We start from the raw sequence: 18,610 nt of genomic DNA on the forward strand, positions 1-18,610 counted from the left end.
ATCAGACGGCCATTTTTCTAAAAGCACAATATCAACTACCCTCAAGGATTTAAAAAATATGCATCTACTTATGTATCACATCATCACATGTGTCACATATGTCTGCCAAGGCTAGAGAGAGCTCCTAGGGAGAAGAAATATAATTAACTCCATGGTATATTTAAGCTTTAGTCATTTTGCTTGTAAATTAGCAAACCTAGGCTACAGTTAGACATCGTTTCTTCACTGAGATTTTAAAATTACACTTTCTCAAAAACAAGTTTCATCTTCTGTTCTGCCCCACACATTACAGAAAAGCAACCAAGTGGGACTTAACCTTTTATTTATTTTCTAAATTAAATATTTATTTATTTATTGGGGGGGGGGAGAGAGAATGCATGTGTGCACAGCGGAGGAGCAGAGAGAGGGAGAGAGAGAATTCCAAGCAGGCTCTGCACTGAAAGCACAGAGCTCAACGCAGGGCTCAAACTCACGATCCCATGAGATCATGACCTGAGTCCAAGTCAGACACTTAACCAACTGAGCCACCCAGGCACCCCAGGACTTAATTTTTTAAAAGCTCCAATATCTGGGATCGTTTTAGTTAACAATTTACTCAATTGCTGAGCTATACCTACTTTTCTTTAGATCAGTATTTCAATTATAGTCTGTAATTTTTTAAAAAGTCAATTTATCCAATCTCTACATCCTGTTCCCTTGCACTTTAAATGGGCAACACTTTACACTTTGATTTGATTTCTTTTAGTACCCAAAGAACATTCACATTTTATGTATTTTTTTTTAATTTTAGTGTTTTATTGATTAAAAAAAATTTTTTTAATGTTTATTTTTGAGACAGAGGGAGACAGAGTGCGAGTGGGGGAGGGGCAGAGAGAGAGGGAGAAACAGAATCCAAAGCAGGCTCCAGACTCTGAGCTGTCAGCACAGAGCCCAGCACAGGGCTCAAACTCACAAACTGTGAGATCATGACCTGAGCTGAAGTCAGACACCTAACTGACTGAGCCACCCAGGGGCCCCTGTTTATTTATTTATTTTAAAGTTTATTTATTTTGAGAGAGAGTGCACATGAGCTGGGGAGGGGCAGAGTGAGAGAACAGGAGAGAATCCCAAGCAGGCTCTGCACTGTCAGCATGGCAGAGCCTGACACAGGGCTCGAGCCCATAAACCGTGAGATCATGACCTGAGCCAAAGTCAAGAGTCTGACGCTTAACTCACTGAGCCACCCAGGTGCCCCAAACATTCATGTTTTAACCAAACAAGTCAAACTATGGAAAATGCAATTCTGAAGCTGTTCTGATCACTCTACATCTAATCCCTGGGGACCCATGATCCAGATCAGTCATTCTCAATGGGGGGGTGATTTTGTCCCCCCCAGGCACCTTTGGCAATGTCTGCAGATATTTTTGTTACAACTGGGGGTTCTATTGGCATCTAGTGGGTATAGACCAAAGATGCTGCTAACAATCATCCTACAGGACACGGGAAAACCCTCCACAATAAAGAATTATCTGGCCCCAAACGTCAATTTTGAGAAATCCCAGTCTAGATAGACTTCCATTACGATTGTGTTTGATTGATACAATGTAACAAAACACACTTCAAACACCAATCCCAAAATATCATCAGAATCTAATTACTTACAGCCACTCATTCAATAAACATTTATTGAGTAATCACCATGTGGCCAACTATGGAGATAGAAGGAAAGAAAATCACTGTCCTGGGAAATTTTCCAGGGGGGAACAATGCACAAACCCCAGGCCCTTGCCAGAAAATTCAACACTGTCTGTTATATACTCTTCTTATTAAGAGCCTAGTTGAGAGAAGTGAGGGGTGAAAAAAAATTTTTTAAGGTATGCAGTCCATTTATGTATCTAGGTTGAAGAAGTCATTGAATTAAGCTAGATGATATTTGGATCATGTTATCTTACGTCCTTGAAGAAATGCCCTAAGTTCCATGTTAAAGTTACATTCTCTTTCACTGAAGAACACCGTTAAGTCATGACAAACCCATTGCTAACTTCACATAACAATTTTGTACCTACCACTCAGTGCTACCCATGTGAAACTATGTGTAAATTTCTTTTAGAAATTAATATTGGAGGGTTTCTTCTTCTCTGATGACAACTATATAACTACTTCTCTTCAGCCTGACTGCTAAATCACTTACAGAGCTACATTGGAGACTCCTCTCTACCAAGTATGTAGGCCCTCAAGCCTGAACATTTGTGTACCTCCCCATCTCTAACCAAGCTGGGCTTAAGAGGTATTTCTACTTTCCCTGTTGTGGATCCTCTGGTTGTCTATAATTTACTGGTTATTTGTACTTTAAATCATTTTATTACATCTGCTCTTGCCATAAGTTGCCTCGATTAATGTATAAAAATGTGGGTAGGTATGAATAAAATTAAAAGCAAGGAAGAGTGACAGAAAACAGTTACAACAGTAGCAGGGGGACACATGCACTGGAAGCCTTGACAGCTTGAACAGGATCCATAATGAAGGCAGTGAGGGTCACAGAACACTTCCTGAAAGAGCCCATGACTGAGCGGAACACTGACAGACAGACTAGATTTCACTTAAAGAAAGAAGATAGGAGGGTAAGGAAATGTTCTAGCTAAGAAATAAAAGCAAGTACCAAAGCACAGAGGTGAGAGAGCGCCTTGTGCATTCAAGGAATGCAAGTGGTTTGCTTTGGCAAGAACAGCGTCTGGGCAAGCAGTGAGATGTGACACGGCAGAGGTACTCTGGATACTGCACTAAGGACTTTGAACTCTGGCCTTAAAAAGCACGATTAGGAATATGAGGCCAGTGAGGAATTTATTGCAGTAACACGGAAGAAAAGATGACCTCCACGAACAATGACTTCACCAGTTTCCATAGACTTCAGGCATCTTTAATGAGTACGACAATCCCTAAAACGGATTAGAAAAGAATCCAAATCCTTTCCTTAGCCTGTTCCCATCCCCTTACCAACATTAACCTTTTCAACATCACCTGGAAAAATGGGGTCATCCACCAATAGGTATGAGAGGAATAAGCCAACAGTCTTTGGACAAAACCATAAGAATCCTGATTCTGAGATTGCCACTCTCCATTGCATTGGATAGCATCTGGACTTACAGGCAACTCTAATAAGAAAAACTAGGAACTCTGATAGCTGTTCATCTCACTTAGGACAGGCAGCAAGAATCTGTTATGATTTTATGTCTCCAATTGTTCCAAACACAGTTTCTAATACAGAAATAAAACTATTCAGTGTCTCGGTCCTCGGCTCATTTTGTTTCACAGAGATCTGCATTTCCGAGTTCTCGGACTCCAACAGCAGTTCTGTTAGGAACAGACACCCAGTGTCATCCTGAGCACTGAGATAGGCTTTCCACGGGTGAGCCCCAGCCCTGCTCATTGCGATGGTCTGGATGTTCACTACTTGTAGGGCCATCTGGAGAGTGTCAGGATGGACTGCTCCCCGCCAAGGGAACACCTGCTGATGAGCAACTTTCAGGCTAAACCAAGTTTTCTCAAAATACTCAGCAGTAAGCTGGCAATTGGGGACTAGCACGAGGGCTCCAGAATCAGGGAGTTCTTGTACCCTCTCCTTGTTCTCTTCAGGAATCAGGGGACCTAAAAGAGTCAGAAAGCTTCTGTAAGAGATCTTCTTAATCTATAGGAACTATGTTTTCTATCTAGATTTCCAAAAATACACAATGTGACTTTTATCTTTGGATACATCGTTAAAATCACCAACTAGGAACTTCTTTATTGCTCACAAAGACTTCAATTCAGGCAACAGTCTGAGATATAGCTAGGATACCCTACTTTCTACCAGTCATTACAAAAGATAAAGAGTTTTCATGATAAGATCTAAAGTAAGGACTATTTTTACCTGAGGTGGCAAAGGATGCAGTGTCAGGAAGCTCTGGGCCCCGACGCTCTGCCCCCTGGTATTTAGAGATGGTTGCCCAGCGGGCTTTGCCATAGACTGGCACCAGCGTGTTGAAGTCCGAGGCCCAGCTATTCACAGGTCTTTCTGCCTGATCCTCCAAAAGTCCAAGAGAAGGGTCAGATTTAGGGCTACAGAGGATCCGCTTCACTTCATCAATGCCGGCTAAGAGAAGGCGGTAATAGAAGAGACCTCGGTCTCGTACTGCCATATTCTTTTCTTCCTCTGAGGTAAGACAAGAGACTGAGTTAGTTACAAACAAAAACCAAAACACTCTTTCTACCCTGTGCCAACCACAACAGGGAAAACAAAAGGAAGGAGGGAGGAAGCCCCAGAAAATCATTAACATTGTCTTCTTGGGCACCAGACATGACTCACCCAACAGTGTAAGCTGTGAGGGTATTTACCATCTGACACGGCAAGCGCTACTCCCTCGGAAGAGCCTACCTATGCAGTAATGTAACAGGCGCCCCAGCGTGTCCTGGCACTCGGCGGGCCGGGAGAGGAAAAGGCGCAGCAGCGCAGTGAGCAGCTCCATCGTCACAGCTGGAAACGTCTCTGACTTCACATTCTCCACGAAGTCTTCCAACACATAGGGAGCATTGGGAATTCTCTCCCCATGGACACCAAGGAGCCAAATAAGGGCCTGTTTCCCCTAGGGAATGAAGGGGTAAGAGCAGGTGCTCAACATTCGGCTGTCTGAAACACGGTGGCAGGTTCGACTTCCCACCCCCGCCCAATGGCAGCGGAAAAAGCATAATCCTACATTTACTTCAACTCGCACTGCATCGATCCTCCACCCAACACCACTCTTTACAACAAATACGAACAAAATGCTACCACACGAAAGGAGACTCAAGACTCTCATAGCCCGTGTTGGTTAGGTAATAAGGCTTTTTCAGTTAGGGGGCCTCCGCCCCAGTCTAGGGTTTAATGTATCGGTGGAAGCAACTGAAACACTCCTCTAACCCACTTCATGAAAGTGGTAATTGACCTAGAGTGCAAATCAAAGTAGGTAGGCCTGTGGTGAAGCCCAAATATCTGTTAATTCCACAAATGATTCTGATTCTCATTCCAGCTGAAAACTCCATTGTTTAAGCCTCTGACTCAAAACTGTTCAAGAGAACGATGATATTAAAGCATCTGTAATAAAAACCATAGATCAATCTCCTGTTTTTATCTCTTCTACCCTATCTATACCCAAAAGAGAATCTGAGGTGGCAGTCAATTCTAAGGATAGCCACATTCAGACTGGGTAGAAAGAAGAATTAGATTCCATTTCACAGAGCAGGGTCCCAAGCATTCCCCTTCTGCCTGTTAGTAAAGGAGAATTACCATCTACCTCGCTATCTTGAATGTTCTCCTCACAGCCGGGCAGGGCCTGACACACAGCTTCCGTACACTGAGGACACAACCAAACCAGGTCTCGGAAAGTTTGCACCACCACTACAACACAGCTCAGGATACAAGAGCACAGGATTAGAGGCTCCACGCAGGAAGGAATCTTAAGAGAAGTCACATATTCAGACTAGTTTGCTAGATGAAGTTCGGTAAAATGGGTGTTGGAGGGGTGGTCAACGATTATCTGAGAAATGTCTGACACGGGCAGTAACTTCTTACATGAATGCTGCTCCTTTTGGATCGCTAGGAGGCTAAATGAGCTAACATGTGCAAAAGCGCTTGGTAAAATGTAAAGCAAACATGGGGTCATGTTCAATGATATTCTGAAGACGGTGTAAATGGAGCCACCAGTGTTGGAACTAGGGTGAGGCAAACAAGGTGCTGGGGGTGTAAAATTTAAGAAAACATGCAGGGTTAGCACTTGCATGAACCTGAGAGCGAGTGCCTCTTTAAATGTTTGCATCCTGGGTACCTTGCTTGCCTCACCCCAGTCCCAGCCCTGGAAGCCACTGCTGCCATAAAGCAGTAAGAGGGTAAAGCTGGGGAACTAACAAGCACAGCATCCTAGAACCCTTCATTATGTACAGAACAGCCTTGTAGAGTCATGGCAACCTGAAAACCCCCTACCTGTTAGATCTATGGACCCTATGCTTCTCTGATGGCAACAGACGATAACGCAAAGAAAAGTTTAAACCTCTATGTTACTGAACAACAAGCATTTTTGGGGGGCAACTACTACAGGGCAAGCAATTGACAAAAAAAAGCAAAACAAAAAAATGCTCAAAGGGTAGCCAGCCATTACCTGTGGTGATGTGCTCTTGTCGAAGCCCCAGCAACTCTGTTAGAATCTGCACACACTGATCTGTGTAGGTCCTGGCGATACCACCTACAGAGGAACAGAAAGCACAGAAAAGTGGTAAGTCACATACCAGCACCTCGTTCTAAAATAATTTCCCACCAGCCAAACATAAGAGGACCAAAGATACCTTAAAAAAAAAAAAAAAAAAATCACACCTTGCTTGATCTTCCCAAGTTTGGTAAAAATGATTTTTCCATCGAACAACGTTGAAAACTTTCAGTAACAGAGGTATTCACGTGGCAGCCAGACACGAGGCCACGGCTTGGTACAGCACAACTGCACAGGAGTGTCCCTGCTGGGAACCCTCGACAGTAGTCTCCTGACTGCAGGAGTTCTACGCTCTCCTCTTTGTTCCCTCCTCTTGCCCCTAAAAATAACCAATCTTTATTCTCATAGGACGGTTCCTTCTCCTCTTCCGCTTGAAGCCCTCCAACAAAACGTAGCTCCCCAGCTGCTTTCATTTTGTGAGTCATTCTGGCTTTTTGAATTCCACGCAGAGTAGTATGAAAAAGCCTGTGATATTTAGGATTCATTCTGCGCCGCTCTGCACTGAGCACGATACACAGCCCATAGTAGAAGCTCAATAGACAACTGTCAATTGACACAGGACGTTGAGTCTGGAGAGCTGGGTTCCAGTCGCACTTCAGGAACTATGTGACCTTCTGGCAATAACCTTCTTGTGCCTGAGTTTCTTCATTTCTAAAATGAAGCGCTAACCCTTGTCCACTTTTCCTGACTGCCTCCCAAGACCGTGCTAAGATGATATATGGGAAAGCATTCTGGACAGCAGTGTAAATTTTAGGTACTATAGTCTGAGTTACCTGTAGCCTCTATCCTGGCAGATACAGCAACACCAGTGTTGACGAAAACACCTCCCCCCCCCACTCTTTCTGTGGTCACTGACTCCCAGTTCTTTGGTGCATGGTACTTTGTCTCTGCCGCAAGATTCGTTCCTGTTTATTCCCTGTGGTTCCACAGCTTTCGGGCTGGCCTGAGCGCTCAAAAAGGAAAAGCGGCAGACACCTACCTATGGCAAAGATGGCAGCCTGGGCAAAGTCGGCTGACACATCGGTACAGTAGCCCCGGAGCTCCTCTAGCACCTGCTGCACGTTCTCATCGTTCACCAGCTCACACAGCACCTCCACCTTCTGCAGCTTGATGTAGTGCGGCTCCGAGTAAGAGCAAAAAAACTTTTTGTAGTGGCTGCTAAAGTGACCCGGCAGACTATGCAAGATCTGACGCACGTGACAGAGGGCAGCAAAGCAGAGCTCGCGGCTCTCTGAAGAACAGGCGGCCAGCAAAGGTCCCTTGACTTGCACAAGCACGTCGGTTTGTACGTGGGGGAATTTTTTTGCCAAGATCAGAAAGAGTTTCGTGGCTCCCATCACCACACCTGGGCTACTGCTCTTGAGAAAGCTATCCAACAGATTGAGAATGTCAAACAGCTCCTCCTCACTGCGGGGTTCGTAGCGTAGCAGAAAGTTCAATACTTCAGCCTGGCCCCATTGGTCCAGTTTTGGCATTCTGTCCAAAAAAGGAAAGCATTATTTTAGCAACCAAATGAGGACCATCTCCGTGCAACTGTCACCTGTTCATCAAAACAAGGAGAGAATTCTTGAAAACAGATTGTGCCATAACAGAATTATTCTTTTTAGGTACTATTTAAAGTGGACACAAAACAGGCTTTAAATTCCAAGAGGAGTTCACAGTACACATTCTCACTCATCTAAGGCCAAAGACCGTGATTGCTATACCTAGATCCAGATTCTTTAAGACAACACAAATGGCTTAGTTTGGGGGACATAATGATCGTAGAGGAAGACAGAACCTATTTCCACAGGATCTTTCTGCCATCTCTCTATATGACCAAAAGAAACTAAGACAAATAAAAGAATATTCTCTCAATAAAATATGAGGAAACTAATAGCTACTGTTAATTTTACTACTCTATAGAAGTTGTTCAAGACGTTCCCTTAATCCAACATATCAAGACCCCACTAGGATGCACATCTCATCATAACAAAAAGAGGACTGAGGCATCCAAACCGATTTAAGAGATGGTGGGCGATGGGCTTGTTGATGACAACACCTCCTTCCTGTCTCAGAATTTCCTCTAGAGACCTCAGGCAGTTCACAACCACAATTGGATCCTGGTCACGCAGCAAACTGTATAATTCATTTACCAGAGCACCATCTATAAAAGAGCATAAAGATCTCAGATAAAGAACAGTTTCAGAGTCACAGGAATAGAACCAGGACAATAGCTCCAGGCAGATAAAGCTGAACTTCTCCGCTACAAAAATAACAAAGGCAGTAATAAAATGCAAAGCACAAAAAAAAAAAAGCCATCCCCAGACTGTTCTAAGTAGCTAATGCAAAGGATCTCACCTGGGCTCCAAAGAAAAGACTTCTCCAATCTCAGAAAATACCAAGCCAGCCTTTCTACTTAGAGACACATACAGGGGGTGCCTGCGTGGCTCAGTAGGTTAGGCATCTGACTGACTCTTGATCTCGGCTTAGGCCGTGATCCCATGGTTTATGGGATTGAGCCCTGAGTTGGTGCAGAGCCTGCTTAGGATTCTTTCTCCCTCGCTCTCTGCCCCTCCCCCACTCATTCTCCCTCTCTCACTCTCTCACAATAAATAAATAAACCTTAAAGAAAAAAAGAGAAACAAGTACACAGCCACATTACTATTTCCTACCAAAGCCACGTGACCTTTTCCAAAGTCAAACATATAACGGAGACACAAAAAAATATAAATCATGATGGATTACACTGAAACTTACCCACTTCCGAGTCTCTGTGAAGATTATGCATCTTGGCACAACCAAGGACTGCCACCCTCCTGACATATGAAGCCTTATCTCGCAGACCATTGAGAATAGGCTGTTGGATGTATTCCTGCACACCAGGCATCCTAAGCAACACATCCTGGAGTCAGCCAGATCCTAAAACACTAGTTTTGACATAATTCAGGCCCTATGCCCTTAACACAGAAGGTTTGGTAGATGTTTGAATGTACATCTATCATGTCATAAAAAATTAGAGAAAGCCACTGGCCAAACTTAAAAAGTCATACTTGACTTTTCATTTGGAATAACACTGCATGGACAACAAAACTATATGTCTACATAACTGTTTAGAAATCTTTAACCAAAAGCACGAACTATCTCAGCAAGAGTGAGGATGGAAAACTCCCTTTAAGGAAACCATAGGACATAGTTTTTCAAGCCTAAGCAATGGCTGAAAACCTGAGTTCAGGTTACAACTGCATGTTCCCCATGATTAAGAAGCTCAGATAAATTATCATCATTAAAAACCTGCCCCATGATCTCCCGAATACATCAACCACTGATAAACAGTCCTGGAAGAGGGTACTCACCTGAGACTACACATGCTCCGTAATGCCAGCCCCCGCACCATTGGATTGGGATCCGAACAGTCTTTGCACAGCGTATTAATGGCCAAGAGAGCCAGATCTGGTTTCAGGGGGGCATAGGTACACATGTACAGATAAACCAACTTCTTCTGAACAATATCTACGGTGGCACTGGCCTTCACCATTTCCATGAAAACACCAGACATGTCCAAGCCCTGAGTCATGTGCCTAAAACCAACACACATAGCAGGAAGAAGTAAAATACATGATCCCCAGCCTATAACAACAGGTGTTTTACCTATACACATCCCGGTTATCCAACTAGATTATGAGGAAAGCAACCGGGTCTACCTTGTCTATCACATTGCACAATACTTCACACGATAGGCCTACAATAAATTTTCTTCTATTCATTCAAGAAATAGTTATTGAATCCCTGGAACATTCCAATGAAATTCAGCTTCTACATTCCAGGGATATGCTCTGGGGTCATAATTTTGAAAAAAGCATGGTCTCAGATCTCTAGCAACTCAAACCGTATTAAGGAGCAAGACAAAAACACCACTAATTACGATATGATCGGTAAGTATTAAAACAGAAGTAACAGACAAGGTACAGTGGGGGATCAGAGGTCTAATACTGCCAAGAAACCATAAAATGTTTCCACAGAAGTAACACTTTAGTTGAATGAGCTGGAATTTGTCAGGCAGGTGTAGTAGACAGGTAATGATAGATGCTATAAGGCACATGGGCATCAGCAAAAATGCTACATTCTTTTGAGAGTCTGCAAGTAGTTGTGTTAGGGTGTTCTTTGGGTACTGTAAGAAATTTGGACTTTATTCTGTAGATCAGTTTCTCAAACTATGGTTTCCTACAGGAGTCAGATGGGGTGTCTGTTTAAAACGCATATTCCTGGGTTCCATCCCACCCTACTGAAAGCAGCATTACTGGACTGGATGAAAACTTTGATTTTTCTTTTCTTTTTTTTTTTTTTTTAAAGCATTGCAAGGGACTGTTGTGCATACTAAGTTTGTGAACCACAATTGCAGGCCAAGAGTTATATACATTCAAATTCATGTTAGAAAAATTCTACTTGAAATGAGGCAAGGTAACCTATTAGCAAGCTACTGCAATTGCTTTGGTAATAAAACCAGAAGAACAGGACCAATAAAAAAATAAATACACAAAAATTCGTTAAAAAGAGGGTGGATGGGGAGCTTGGGGGGCTCAGTTGATTCAGCTTCGACTTCATCTCAGGTCATGATCTCACGGTTTGAGTTCCAGCTCCAGCTCCGCCTGGGGCTCTGTGCTGACGGCTCAGAGCCAGGAGCCTGCTTCGGATTCTGTGTTTCCCCCTCTCTCTGCCCCTCCCCCGCTCACGCTCTGTTTCTCCCTCTCCCAAAAATAAACACTAATTTTTTTTTTTTTAAATAAAAATAAAAGAGGATGGATATTTAGAACTGTGTATCCATACCATCTGACTTGAGAAGTGAAAATCGGGAGTCATCAAGACTGAGTCCCTCCCTTGGTCAGCTGGATGGTGACATTCATCAACCCAAACATAAGTGGAAGAGCAGGTTTGGGGAGAGGGGAAGGATGTAAGGTGCTATTTTGCAGGTCTTTGAAGAAATGTCCAAGTGGGAATGCCAAGCAGCAGGATATGTGGGTCTGAAGATACAAAGGGGTTTCTGTACTAGATTCTATAGATCTGCGGGGGGGGGGGCAGCAGTGTAAGTTCAAGACATGGGCGTAACCACCCCGCAGAGTAAACGAAGTCAAGGAAGTCCCACAAAGGGAGGCTGCGACGGCCATGCAGAGAAGCAGGAAGCCCAAATCCCAGCCTGCCCTGAGTTCATTCACTCTTTGGGAGCGGCCGGGGGTGGAGGGCCGGGATGGGGGCTGCCACGGGGAGTTCGGGCGGTAGGGGATACCTAATCACTCGCTGGATGACATTCCGGTAGCGCAGCCTATCCGCCTGAATGTGAGGGTTACACAGAGCTTTCTTCAGCTCCTTCACCACGTCCTCGGAGCCAAGGTACGGCATCGTCCACAGTCGCGGGGCAGTCCCCGCACACCCCTAGGTAACTCGCCGGCTCCTCCCAGCCCTGACGTGGGAACCTGGGTAAAGCAAAGGTCAGTCAGCGGCGACGCGAAAGGCGTGATCTCGCCCCAGCCTCGGCTTCCCCGGGGCCGGAGCCCAGGCCCCAGCACACTCTCACCAAGCCTCTCCGCGCCCCGGCGAGCCCCGAACAAGGCTCTGTGGTTCCTGCCCGGGACCTGCAGGCCGGATCGCGGCGCCCCGACACCTCTCCCGCTACCTCGAGGCCCTCAGCCCCATTTCCAGCCGGGCCGCCGACAGTCTGCAGACCCCTCCCTCTCCAGTTCCAGCCCTTCTTGCGCCTCCGCGCGGTTGCCGCCAAGGATAGGCCCAGTCAAGCTTTCTGCGGAAGTCCCGCCTCCTTGAGGCCGACCGCGCACAGCAGCTGCCACTCACCTTCTCGCGGCCAGCGCCTAGCGTCGCCCGGACGCCGACCTTAGGGCGCCCTTCCCCCCACCTCTCACCTCCAGGCGCAGCCGCGCGGCTCCCTCTGGTGGAGGCGCTGCGGGCCGTCGGAAATCGGCTGCTTCGGCCTGTCTCCGCCCAGCAGCGCGCGCTTTGAGCGCCCGGCCTTGGCCCCGGCTCCCGCGCGCGGGTAGGAGTGGCGCTCGGCCGAGAGTCTTTGGCGGTTTGCGATTCCACCCAGGACTCGCAAGAGCACGGCCACTTCCTTTTCCTCCCCACGCTAGGGACTTATTCCTCTACTGGGCTGGCTTCCCGTTAGGGGTTCTGTCCGCGTTCTTGCCCCAGCGTGACTTTCTTCAGGGCGTGGTTGCAGGAGCCTCACGCGGCAGCTCTGTGCCCATGAAGATCTCGCTGGTGACCCTCCAGCCCCGCCACCATGAACGGGACCCTGATCCCCCATACGCCCATCGCGGTGGACTTTTGGAGCCTGCGCCGGGCTGGTTCCGCACGGCTCTTCTTTTTGTCCCACATGCACTCGGACCACACCGTGGGTTTGTCTAGCACCTGGGCCCGGCCCCTCTACTGCTCCCCAATCACTGCTTACCTCGTGCATCGTCACTTACAGGTACGGGGGTGGGGGGGTGCTGGAGTCCTCTGAGAGGTGGGCCGAGCATCTGGGTGGGGATTTCCTATCTGTCACAGCCTCAGACTCGTAGGTTAGGGACCAGGAGGACCGATTTTTACCAGTGCGGGAGTTGTTTGAACCCAGAAATACGTCCTTAAGCCCAGAATGGGGGTGTGGTTTCTTGACTGGCTGACCTGCGATGTTTCAGCTATAAGTTGGGGAGATCTTTTGGTCCAGCCAAGGAAACTGTACCTGTATTTTCATATCAGCTAGGCCAGTGTTTCCTAAACTTGTCTCAGAAGAATCCACCTAATATGCTGGGTGACTATACACATTCTCCAGTACCCCCTTCCCCATTATCCCCCCCCCCCCCCCCCCCCCGTCTGATCCAGTAGATATAGCTGGTGCAGGTCCTGGAAATCTGGTTAGAATTTTAACAGGTGCCCCCAAGAGATTATTATGATCAGATAGTTTGAGAGACGCTGCCTAGAGTGTTTTCTGGACTCTTTCATTTAAACTGTAGAAAGGGCGGGAGGGAAGAGTGGGGGATTTGGGAGAATCTCTATTACAGCTTCTGCTACAGGGTGGTTTAGGATGTGGTCAGCTTTACCTCACTTGGGTAAAGGGGTGATTCCTAACCCAAGACAGTATCGAGGAGAGTTTGTGTTCAGTAGAATGACCAACTTTCCCCCCAGGTATCCAAGAAGTGGATCCGAGCCCTGGAGGTTGGTGAGAGCCATGTCCTGCCTCTAGATGAAATTGGGCGAGAGACCATGACTGTAACCCTCCTGGATGCCAATCACTGCCCTGGCTCTGTCATGTTTCTCTTTGAAGGATACTTTGGAACCATCCTCTACACAGGTGGGCCTCCCAAGGGGTCTCTCCCACCTTCCCAGACTAGATACTACTTTTCTTGAGCAGCCTTAACTCAGAAGTCTGGAGGCCTCCTAGCTTCATCCCATGTGAGCACAGTGACCTTTCTCAACTGATTTTCCACGCTTTATGGGTCCAGACCTTGTAAAGAATAATAAAAACAGAAGCAGAATGGAGACATTTCTAAAAAGAAGCTATACTGTATTAGTGCCAGACTCCCTGACAGTTTTTCCACAGGCTGGTAAGCAAATGTCCATCAGCTGTTGAAAGTGAGAGAGGCTTGGGGCACTTGGGTGGCTCAGTTGGTTAAGTGTCCGACTCTTGGTTTTGGCTCAGGTCATGATCTCACGGTCCGTGGGTTTGAACCCTGTGTTGGGCTTGGTGCTGACAGTGTGGAGCCTGCTTGGGCTTCTCTGTCTTCCTCTCTTTCTGCCCCTCCTCTGCTGCTCTCTCTCCCTCTCTTTCTTTCAAAATAAATAAATAAACATTTTTTTTTAAGTGGGAGGGGCTCGTCTTCTATACTTTTGTCTCTGACTCTCTGCCCCCCATATATTCTTCCAGGTGACTTTCGGTATACACCATCCATGCTAAAGGAGCCAGCCCTGAAACTAGGGAAACAGATCCATACCTTATACCTAGATAACACCAATTGCAACCCAGCCTGGGTTCTTCCCTCCCGACAAGAAGCTGCCCGCCAGATTATCGAGCTAATTCGAAAGCATCCACAGCATAACATAAAGATTGGTGAGTGGTTTCCTTTCCTTTTTCTCTCACCGAAAGCTAGCGAATCTTGGGTTTTCGGAGGGTTTCACGTGTCTTTTAGGTCTTCGTAGATGTCCCCTTCTCCGTGAAACCTACCCTGACCACCTTATTTAAATTGCAATCTTCCAACCATCTCTACTCTCATACTCTCACATGCCCAACTCCTGATCTTCTGTAACCAACTGTTTTATTTTTTCATAGCACTCATCACCTTACTCTTATCCATGCTTCAATCCAAGCTATTACTTATTGTTTGTTCTCTACTTCTCTTGACACACACACACACACACACACACACACTCTCTCTCTCTCACACTCCTTGGGAGCATGGATGGAGGTAGGAAGAAGTCTTGTTTGTGGAACAGAGAGGCAGCAGGCGGTATGGTGGACATGTAGTGGGTGAGGAGGCTGGAAAGGCAGGAGGGGCTGAAGTGCTTGCTTGTAAGCTTCAACTTGATCCTAAATGTAATCCCAAATGTAACTTCATCCAAATGGTTACATTTGGACAAAAAGCTGTTGAAGGTTTTTAAATAGGAGAGGGCCAATATTGCACTCATCACCTTATAATGTATTCCACAATTTACATGCTACTGTATTTGCTTTTTGTCTCCCCCTGCTAGAATTCCACAATGGCAGGGCTCTTTGCTTTCCTTATGGATATATCTCAGATGCTTAGATTAATGCCTGAGGAGGCAATCAATAAACCTTTGTTATCTGAGCAAGTGAAATTTAACAGAACGTAGATATTCAAGTGATTGCCGAGCTTCAAATCAGACACATCGAGAAACCAACTGTGTGTTTGTTCTAGCGATTCCACAACAGCATAAAACATTTTGGGGCCTTCTAACTGGTACTTACGCTTTCAGCATCTCCTCATGCAGGTGATCCAGTAACACTGCTGTCATTTTTTTTCCCTAAAGCCCTCCTCAGATCATAATATTCCTGTGATTAAAATTAGCCATTTTCCTGGTGCAAACTCTTTAATAGCTCTCTTTCACTTACAGAATTAACTTCAAGCTCCTTAGCAATATATACAGGCTCTCTATCATACAAGCCTTGCTTACCTCTCCTGTGTCATTTCCTACCAGTTTCTTGTCTGCACTTTAGTGACACCGAACCACCCCCTTCCCCTGCCAGGTAAACTTACACCTGTCCTTTAGGACCGCTCGGTGGCCATTTTCAGGAAACCTTCCCTGTAATCAACTGGTAGATACTTTCCTATGCTCTCATAATAGTGTGTGCATGCTTCTAACATTGCTCTTGACCACACTGTGTCTGGGTCCCCATGTAGATTACACTCCTTGAGGACTGAGGCTTGTGCTTGTTTTCATAGTGCCTAACACCAGGTAGATGCTGTCCTTTGTTGAACTGAATAAGTGAGTGGATCCTGTGTGAAGCCCTCCTCCATCCTCTATGTATCTCAGCTCAAATGCCACCTCCTCCCTGATACACTCCCTGATTGCCCTGTTAGTTTTGTGTGTTTTTGTTAAACATTTGGTTGATTTATTAGGATTCTCCAGTATCTTCTTTCTCTTTCATCCCTTGCTTTTCCCATTCCCTTTGACATCACTCAGGACTCTATAGCCTGGGAAAAGAGTCGCTGCTGGAGCAGCTGGCCCTGGAGTTTCAGACCTGGGTGGTATTGAGTCCTCGGCGCCTGGAGTTGGTGCAGCTTCTGGGCCTGGCAGACGTGTTCACGGTGGAGGAGAAGGCCGGCCGCATCCATGCCGTGGACCACATGGAGGTCTGCCGTTCTGCCATGCTACATTGGAACCAGACCCACCCTACCATTGCCATCCTTCCCACAAGCCGGAAAACCCACAGCTCCCACCCCGACATCCACATCATCCCTTACTCGGACCACTCCTCCTACTCAGAGCTCCGGGCCTTTGTGGCAGCACTGAAGCCTTGCCAAGTGGTGCCCATTGTCAGTCGGCAGCCCTGCAGGGACTACTTTCAGGACAGCCTGAGCCCCAGGCTCTCTGTGCCCCTGGTCCCGCACTCTGTGCAGCAGTATATGAATTCCTCCTCAAGAAAACCAAGCTTGCTCTGCCTGTTGTTAGAAAGGAGACTAAAGAGGCCGAGAACCCAGGGTGTCATGTTTGACTCCTTTCCGGAAACTGCTGATCAATCTCAAGGTGACATGGACTCGCAGGAGGCCAAGAATGACAACCTTTCTGGGCACCTCGAGAAGCAGGCTTCCCACCGTCCTTTGCAGATCAAAAAACCGTTGCTTCCGGACCTCTGCAGCAAAGAGTGGGATGGGGCAGTCCCTTTCTCAGAGTCCCAGAAGATGGTGACTGTACTGACTGCCCCCTTGAATGTGTCAGTGCACTTACGGTCCACAGATGAGGAATTTATGTCTCTAGAAACTGGGGAGGAAATTGGTGTGTGGCCCCACTCGGTCCCCAGGGGAAACCATGATGGCTTAGCAGCCACAGGGAACCAGAGCACTTGGACGGGCCCGGATTGTCCCCTGACTCACAGCAGCGAGGCAGCCCCTCTCCTGGCTCCTGAGTTCAGGGGCCTGGCACTGAAATACCTTCTGACTCCAGTGAACTTTTTCCAGGCCCAGTTCTCTTCCAGGGGCTTTGACCAGCAAGTGGAAAAATACCATAAACACTTGCTGAGGTACAGGGAGGAGAATGACACCTTCGTTTGATCCAACACCGTGGTTGTAAAGATAGTGACCCATGGCTGCTGGAGAGACTTTGTTTTGGGCCTTACTTTTCTAAAAATATTTTTTTTACATTTATTCATTTTTGAGAGATAGATGGAGCATGAGCGGGGGAGGGACAGAGAGAGCCAGGGAGACAGAATCCGAAACAGGCTCCAGGCTCCGAGCTGTCAGCACAGAGCCCGACGCGGGGCTCGAACTCACAGATCACGAGATCGTGACCTGAGCGGAAGTCAGACGCTTAACCAACTCAGCCACCCAGGCACCCCTAGGCCTTACTTTTCCATCTTCACAGGATCCCTGTGGGCTCACCCTGGAGCAGTAGCTCACAAAGTGTGTTCATTGGAATCCTAGTGCCCATGGAGCCATTAGTTTCATGGTTGGCTACGTTTAAGAAACACTTTTCAGGGCGCCTAGGTGGCTAAGTCGACTGAGCATCTAACTCTATTTCAGCTCAGGTCATAGTCTCACAGTTTCGTGGGCTCCAGCCCCACACGGGGCTCTGTGCTAATGGCATGGAGCCTGCTTGAAAATCTCTCTCTCCCTTCTCTCTGCCCCTCCCCTGTTCACATTCTCTGTCTCTGAAAATAAAACAACACTTTTCAATATACCCTCTGCACAGCATACATGAGCATACTAAAGGTTCTGAGAAGTCTTACAGTAACTTAATCTGTTGAACTCAGTATTTCTGCAACTTTTTTGAACATGCAGTCCTCTGACATGGGTGCAGTAAGAGATGCAGTCTGAATCAGAAAGGACCGGGTCACTCCCATTATTATTTTGTGCACCATGTGCCATTCCCAAGTCTTCTTACCCTTCTCCCCAGATAAAAATTCCATTTTTTAAGTTAGGAACTGTTGGAGGGTAAAGTGGTGATCCAGGCAGCATGATACAATCTCGAATGTCACTAACTTGCTGTGACCCTGTCCAAGTGACTTCCTGTCTTTGCCTCTGGGAGGGAACAGGAAGCAGTGAAGAACCCTGGAATGGTAGAGAAAAACTCGCCCCTGCCTCTATGAGAGTCTGCAGTTAGTGTCACTAGAGACTTCTCTGGAACAGAGCCAGCTGGCGTAGTGGGCACCCTTCACCAAGGCCATACCTGGAACCCAGCACGTAGGGTATGATGGCCTCCCAGCTGCCTGGAGGCCCTGACTATTTAGCCAAAATAAAGTTACAAAAGATCAAATGTGCTGCCAGATATTCCTGATTGTTCACATAGCTGGGATATTTGCTGCTCTCCCCGCCCCCCGCCCCCTTGGGTTGAGTAGGGAGCCAGAGCACACAGCCTGTTTGTTTTAGTATCCAGGGCAGAGACCAAGGAGCCAGCTGGTGGAAGGGCTGGGGGTGTGCAGCTCTGCCCTGTCCTTCTGCTCCCAGCCTGACAACGTGCCAAACCAATAAGCAGGACAGCAGACACCATAGGCTCTGAGACTGGGTACAGGCATGTAGAGCTGGGCACACGAATAAAAACTACTTCAGAACGAAGCCTCGCAATAAAGGTTGTTTCTTGCCCAGGAATAAAAAGGTTTTCTACTTTGGGAAGAAGATATGAAGTGTTTATAAAGTAAAATAAGGCCTTGCTCTTGG

At 46.8% G+C, this 18,610-nt stretch overlaps 2 protein-coding genes across 4 annotated transcripts; one reads left to right on the forward strand and one right to left on the reverse strand.

The window, feature by feature from the left end:
* Positions 1-2,866: 2,866 nt before the first annotated feature.
* AP4B1 (adaptor related protein complex 4 subunit beta 1) lies at positions 2,867-12,336 on the reverse strand. 3 transcript variants are annotated; one of them, XM_030326819.1, is made up of 11 exons: positions 12,146-12,228; positions 11,515-11,701; positions 9,587-9,811; positions 8,991-9,121; positions 8,250-8,397; positions 7,231-7,727; positions 6,147-6,230; positions 5,286-5,389; positions 4,391-4,598; positions 3,887-4,168; positions 2,867-3,624 (listed from the first exon to the last, which is right to left on the reverse strand). In XM_030326819.1, exons 2-11 carry the CDS (start codon positions 11,625-11,627, stop codon positions 3,197-3,199), a joined length of 2,220 nt encoding a protein of 739 aa, XP_030182679.1. In that variant the 5' UTR covers positions 11,628-11,701; positions 12,146-12,228; the 3' UTR covers positions 2,867-3,196. The 3 variants fall into 3 exon arrangements, with proteins under 3 accessions (XP_030182679.1, XP_030182678.1, XP_030182680.1); XM_030326818.2 differs by lacking the exon at positions 12,146-12,228 and adding an exon at positions 11,803-12,008; XM_030326820.1 differs by lacking the exons at positions 11,515-11,701; positions 12,146-12,228 and adding an exon at positions 12,331-12,336 and having other exon boundaries at positions 9,587-9,592.
* On the forward strand, positions 12,304-18,221 carry DCLRE1B (DNA cross-link repair 1B). The gene is made up of 4 exons (XM_030326821.2): positions 12,304-12,711; positions 13,407-13,572; positions 14,146-14,328; positions 15,921-18,221. The coding sequence occupies exons 1-4, from the start codon at positions 12,523-12,525 to the stop codon at positions 17,006-17,008; spliced, it is 1,626 nt and encodes a 541-aa protein (XP_030182681.1). The 5' UTR covers positions 12,304-12,522; the 3' UTR covers positions 17,009-18,221.
* The last annotated feature ends 389 nt before the right edge of the window (positions 18,222-18,610 follow it).

Source organism: Lynx canadensis, chromosome C1 (genome assembly GCF_007474595.2).
Source record: "Lynx canadensis isolate LIC74 chromosome C1, mLynCan4.pri.v2, whole genome shotgun sequence".
In the NCBI taxonomy this organism is placed as follows: Eukaryota; Metazoa; Chordata; class Mammalia; order Carnivora; family Felidae; genus Lynx; species Lynx canadensis.

Coding starts and splice junctions, on each gene's coding strand:
- DCLRE1B (XM_030326821.2), top strand. CDS start 12,523: ATGAACGGGACCCTGATCCCCCATACGCCCATCGCGGTGGACTTTTGG. Junction 13,573..14,145: donor TGGAACCATCCTCTACACAG/GTGGGCCTCCCA, acceptor ATATTCTTCCAG/GTGACTTTCGGTATACACCA. Junction 14,329..15,920: donor ACAGCATAACATAAAGATTG/GTGAGTGGTTTC, acceptor GACATCACTCAG/GACTCTATAGCCTGGGAAAA.
- AP4B1 (XM_030326819.1), bottom strand. CDS start 11,627: ATGCCGTACCTTGGCTCCGAGGACGTGGTGAAGGAGCTGAAGAAAGCT. Junction 8,398..8,990: donor TCACAGAGACTCGGAAGTGG/GTAAGTTTCAGT, acceptor GCTCTTTTATAG/ATGGTGCTCTGGTAAATGAA. Junction 3,625..3,886: donor TGCATCCTTTGCCACCTCAG/GTAAAAATAGTC, acceptor TGACTCTTTTAG/GTCCCCTGATTCCTGAAGAG.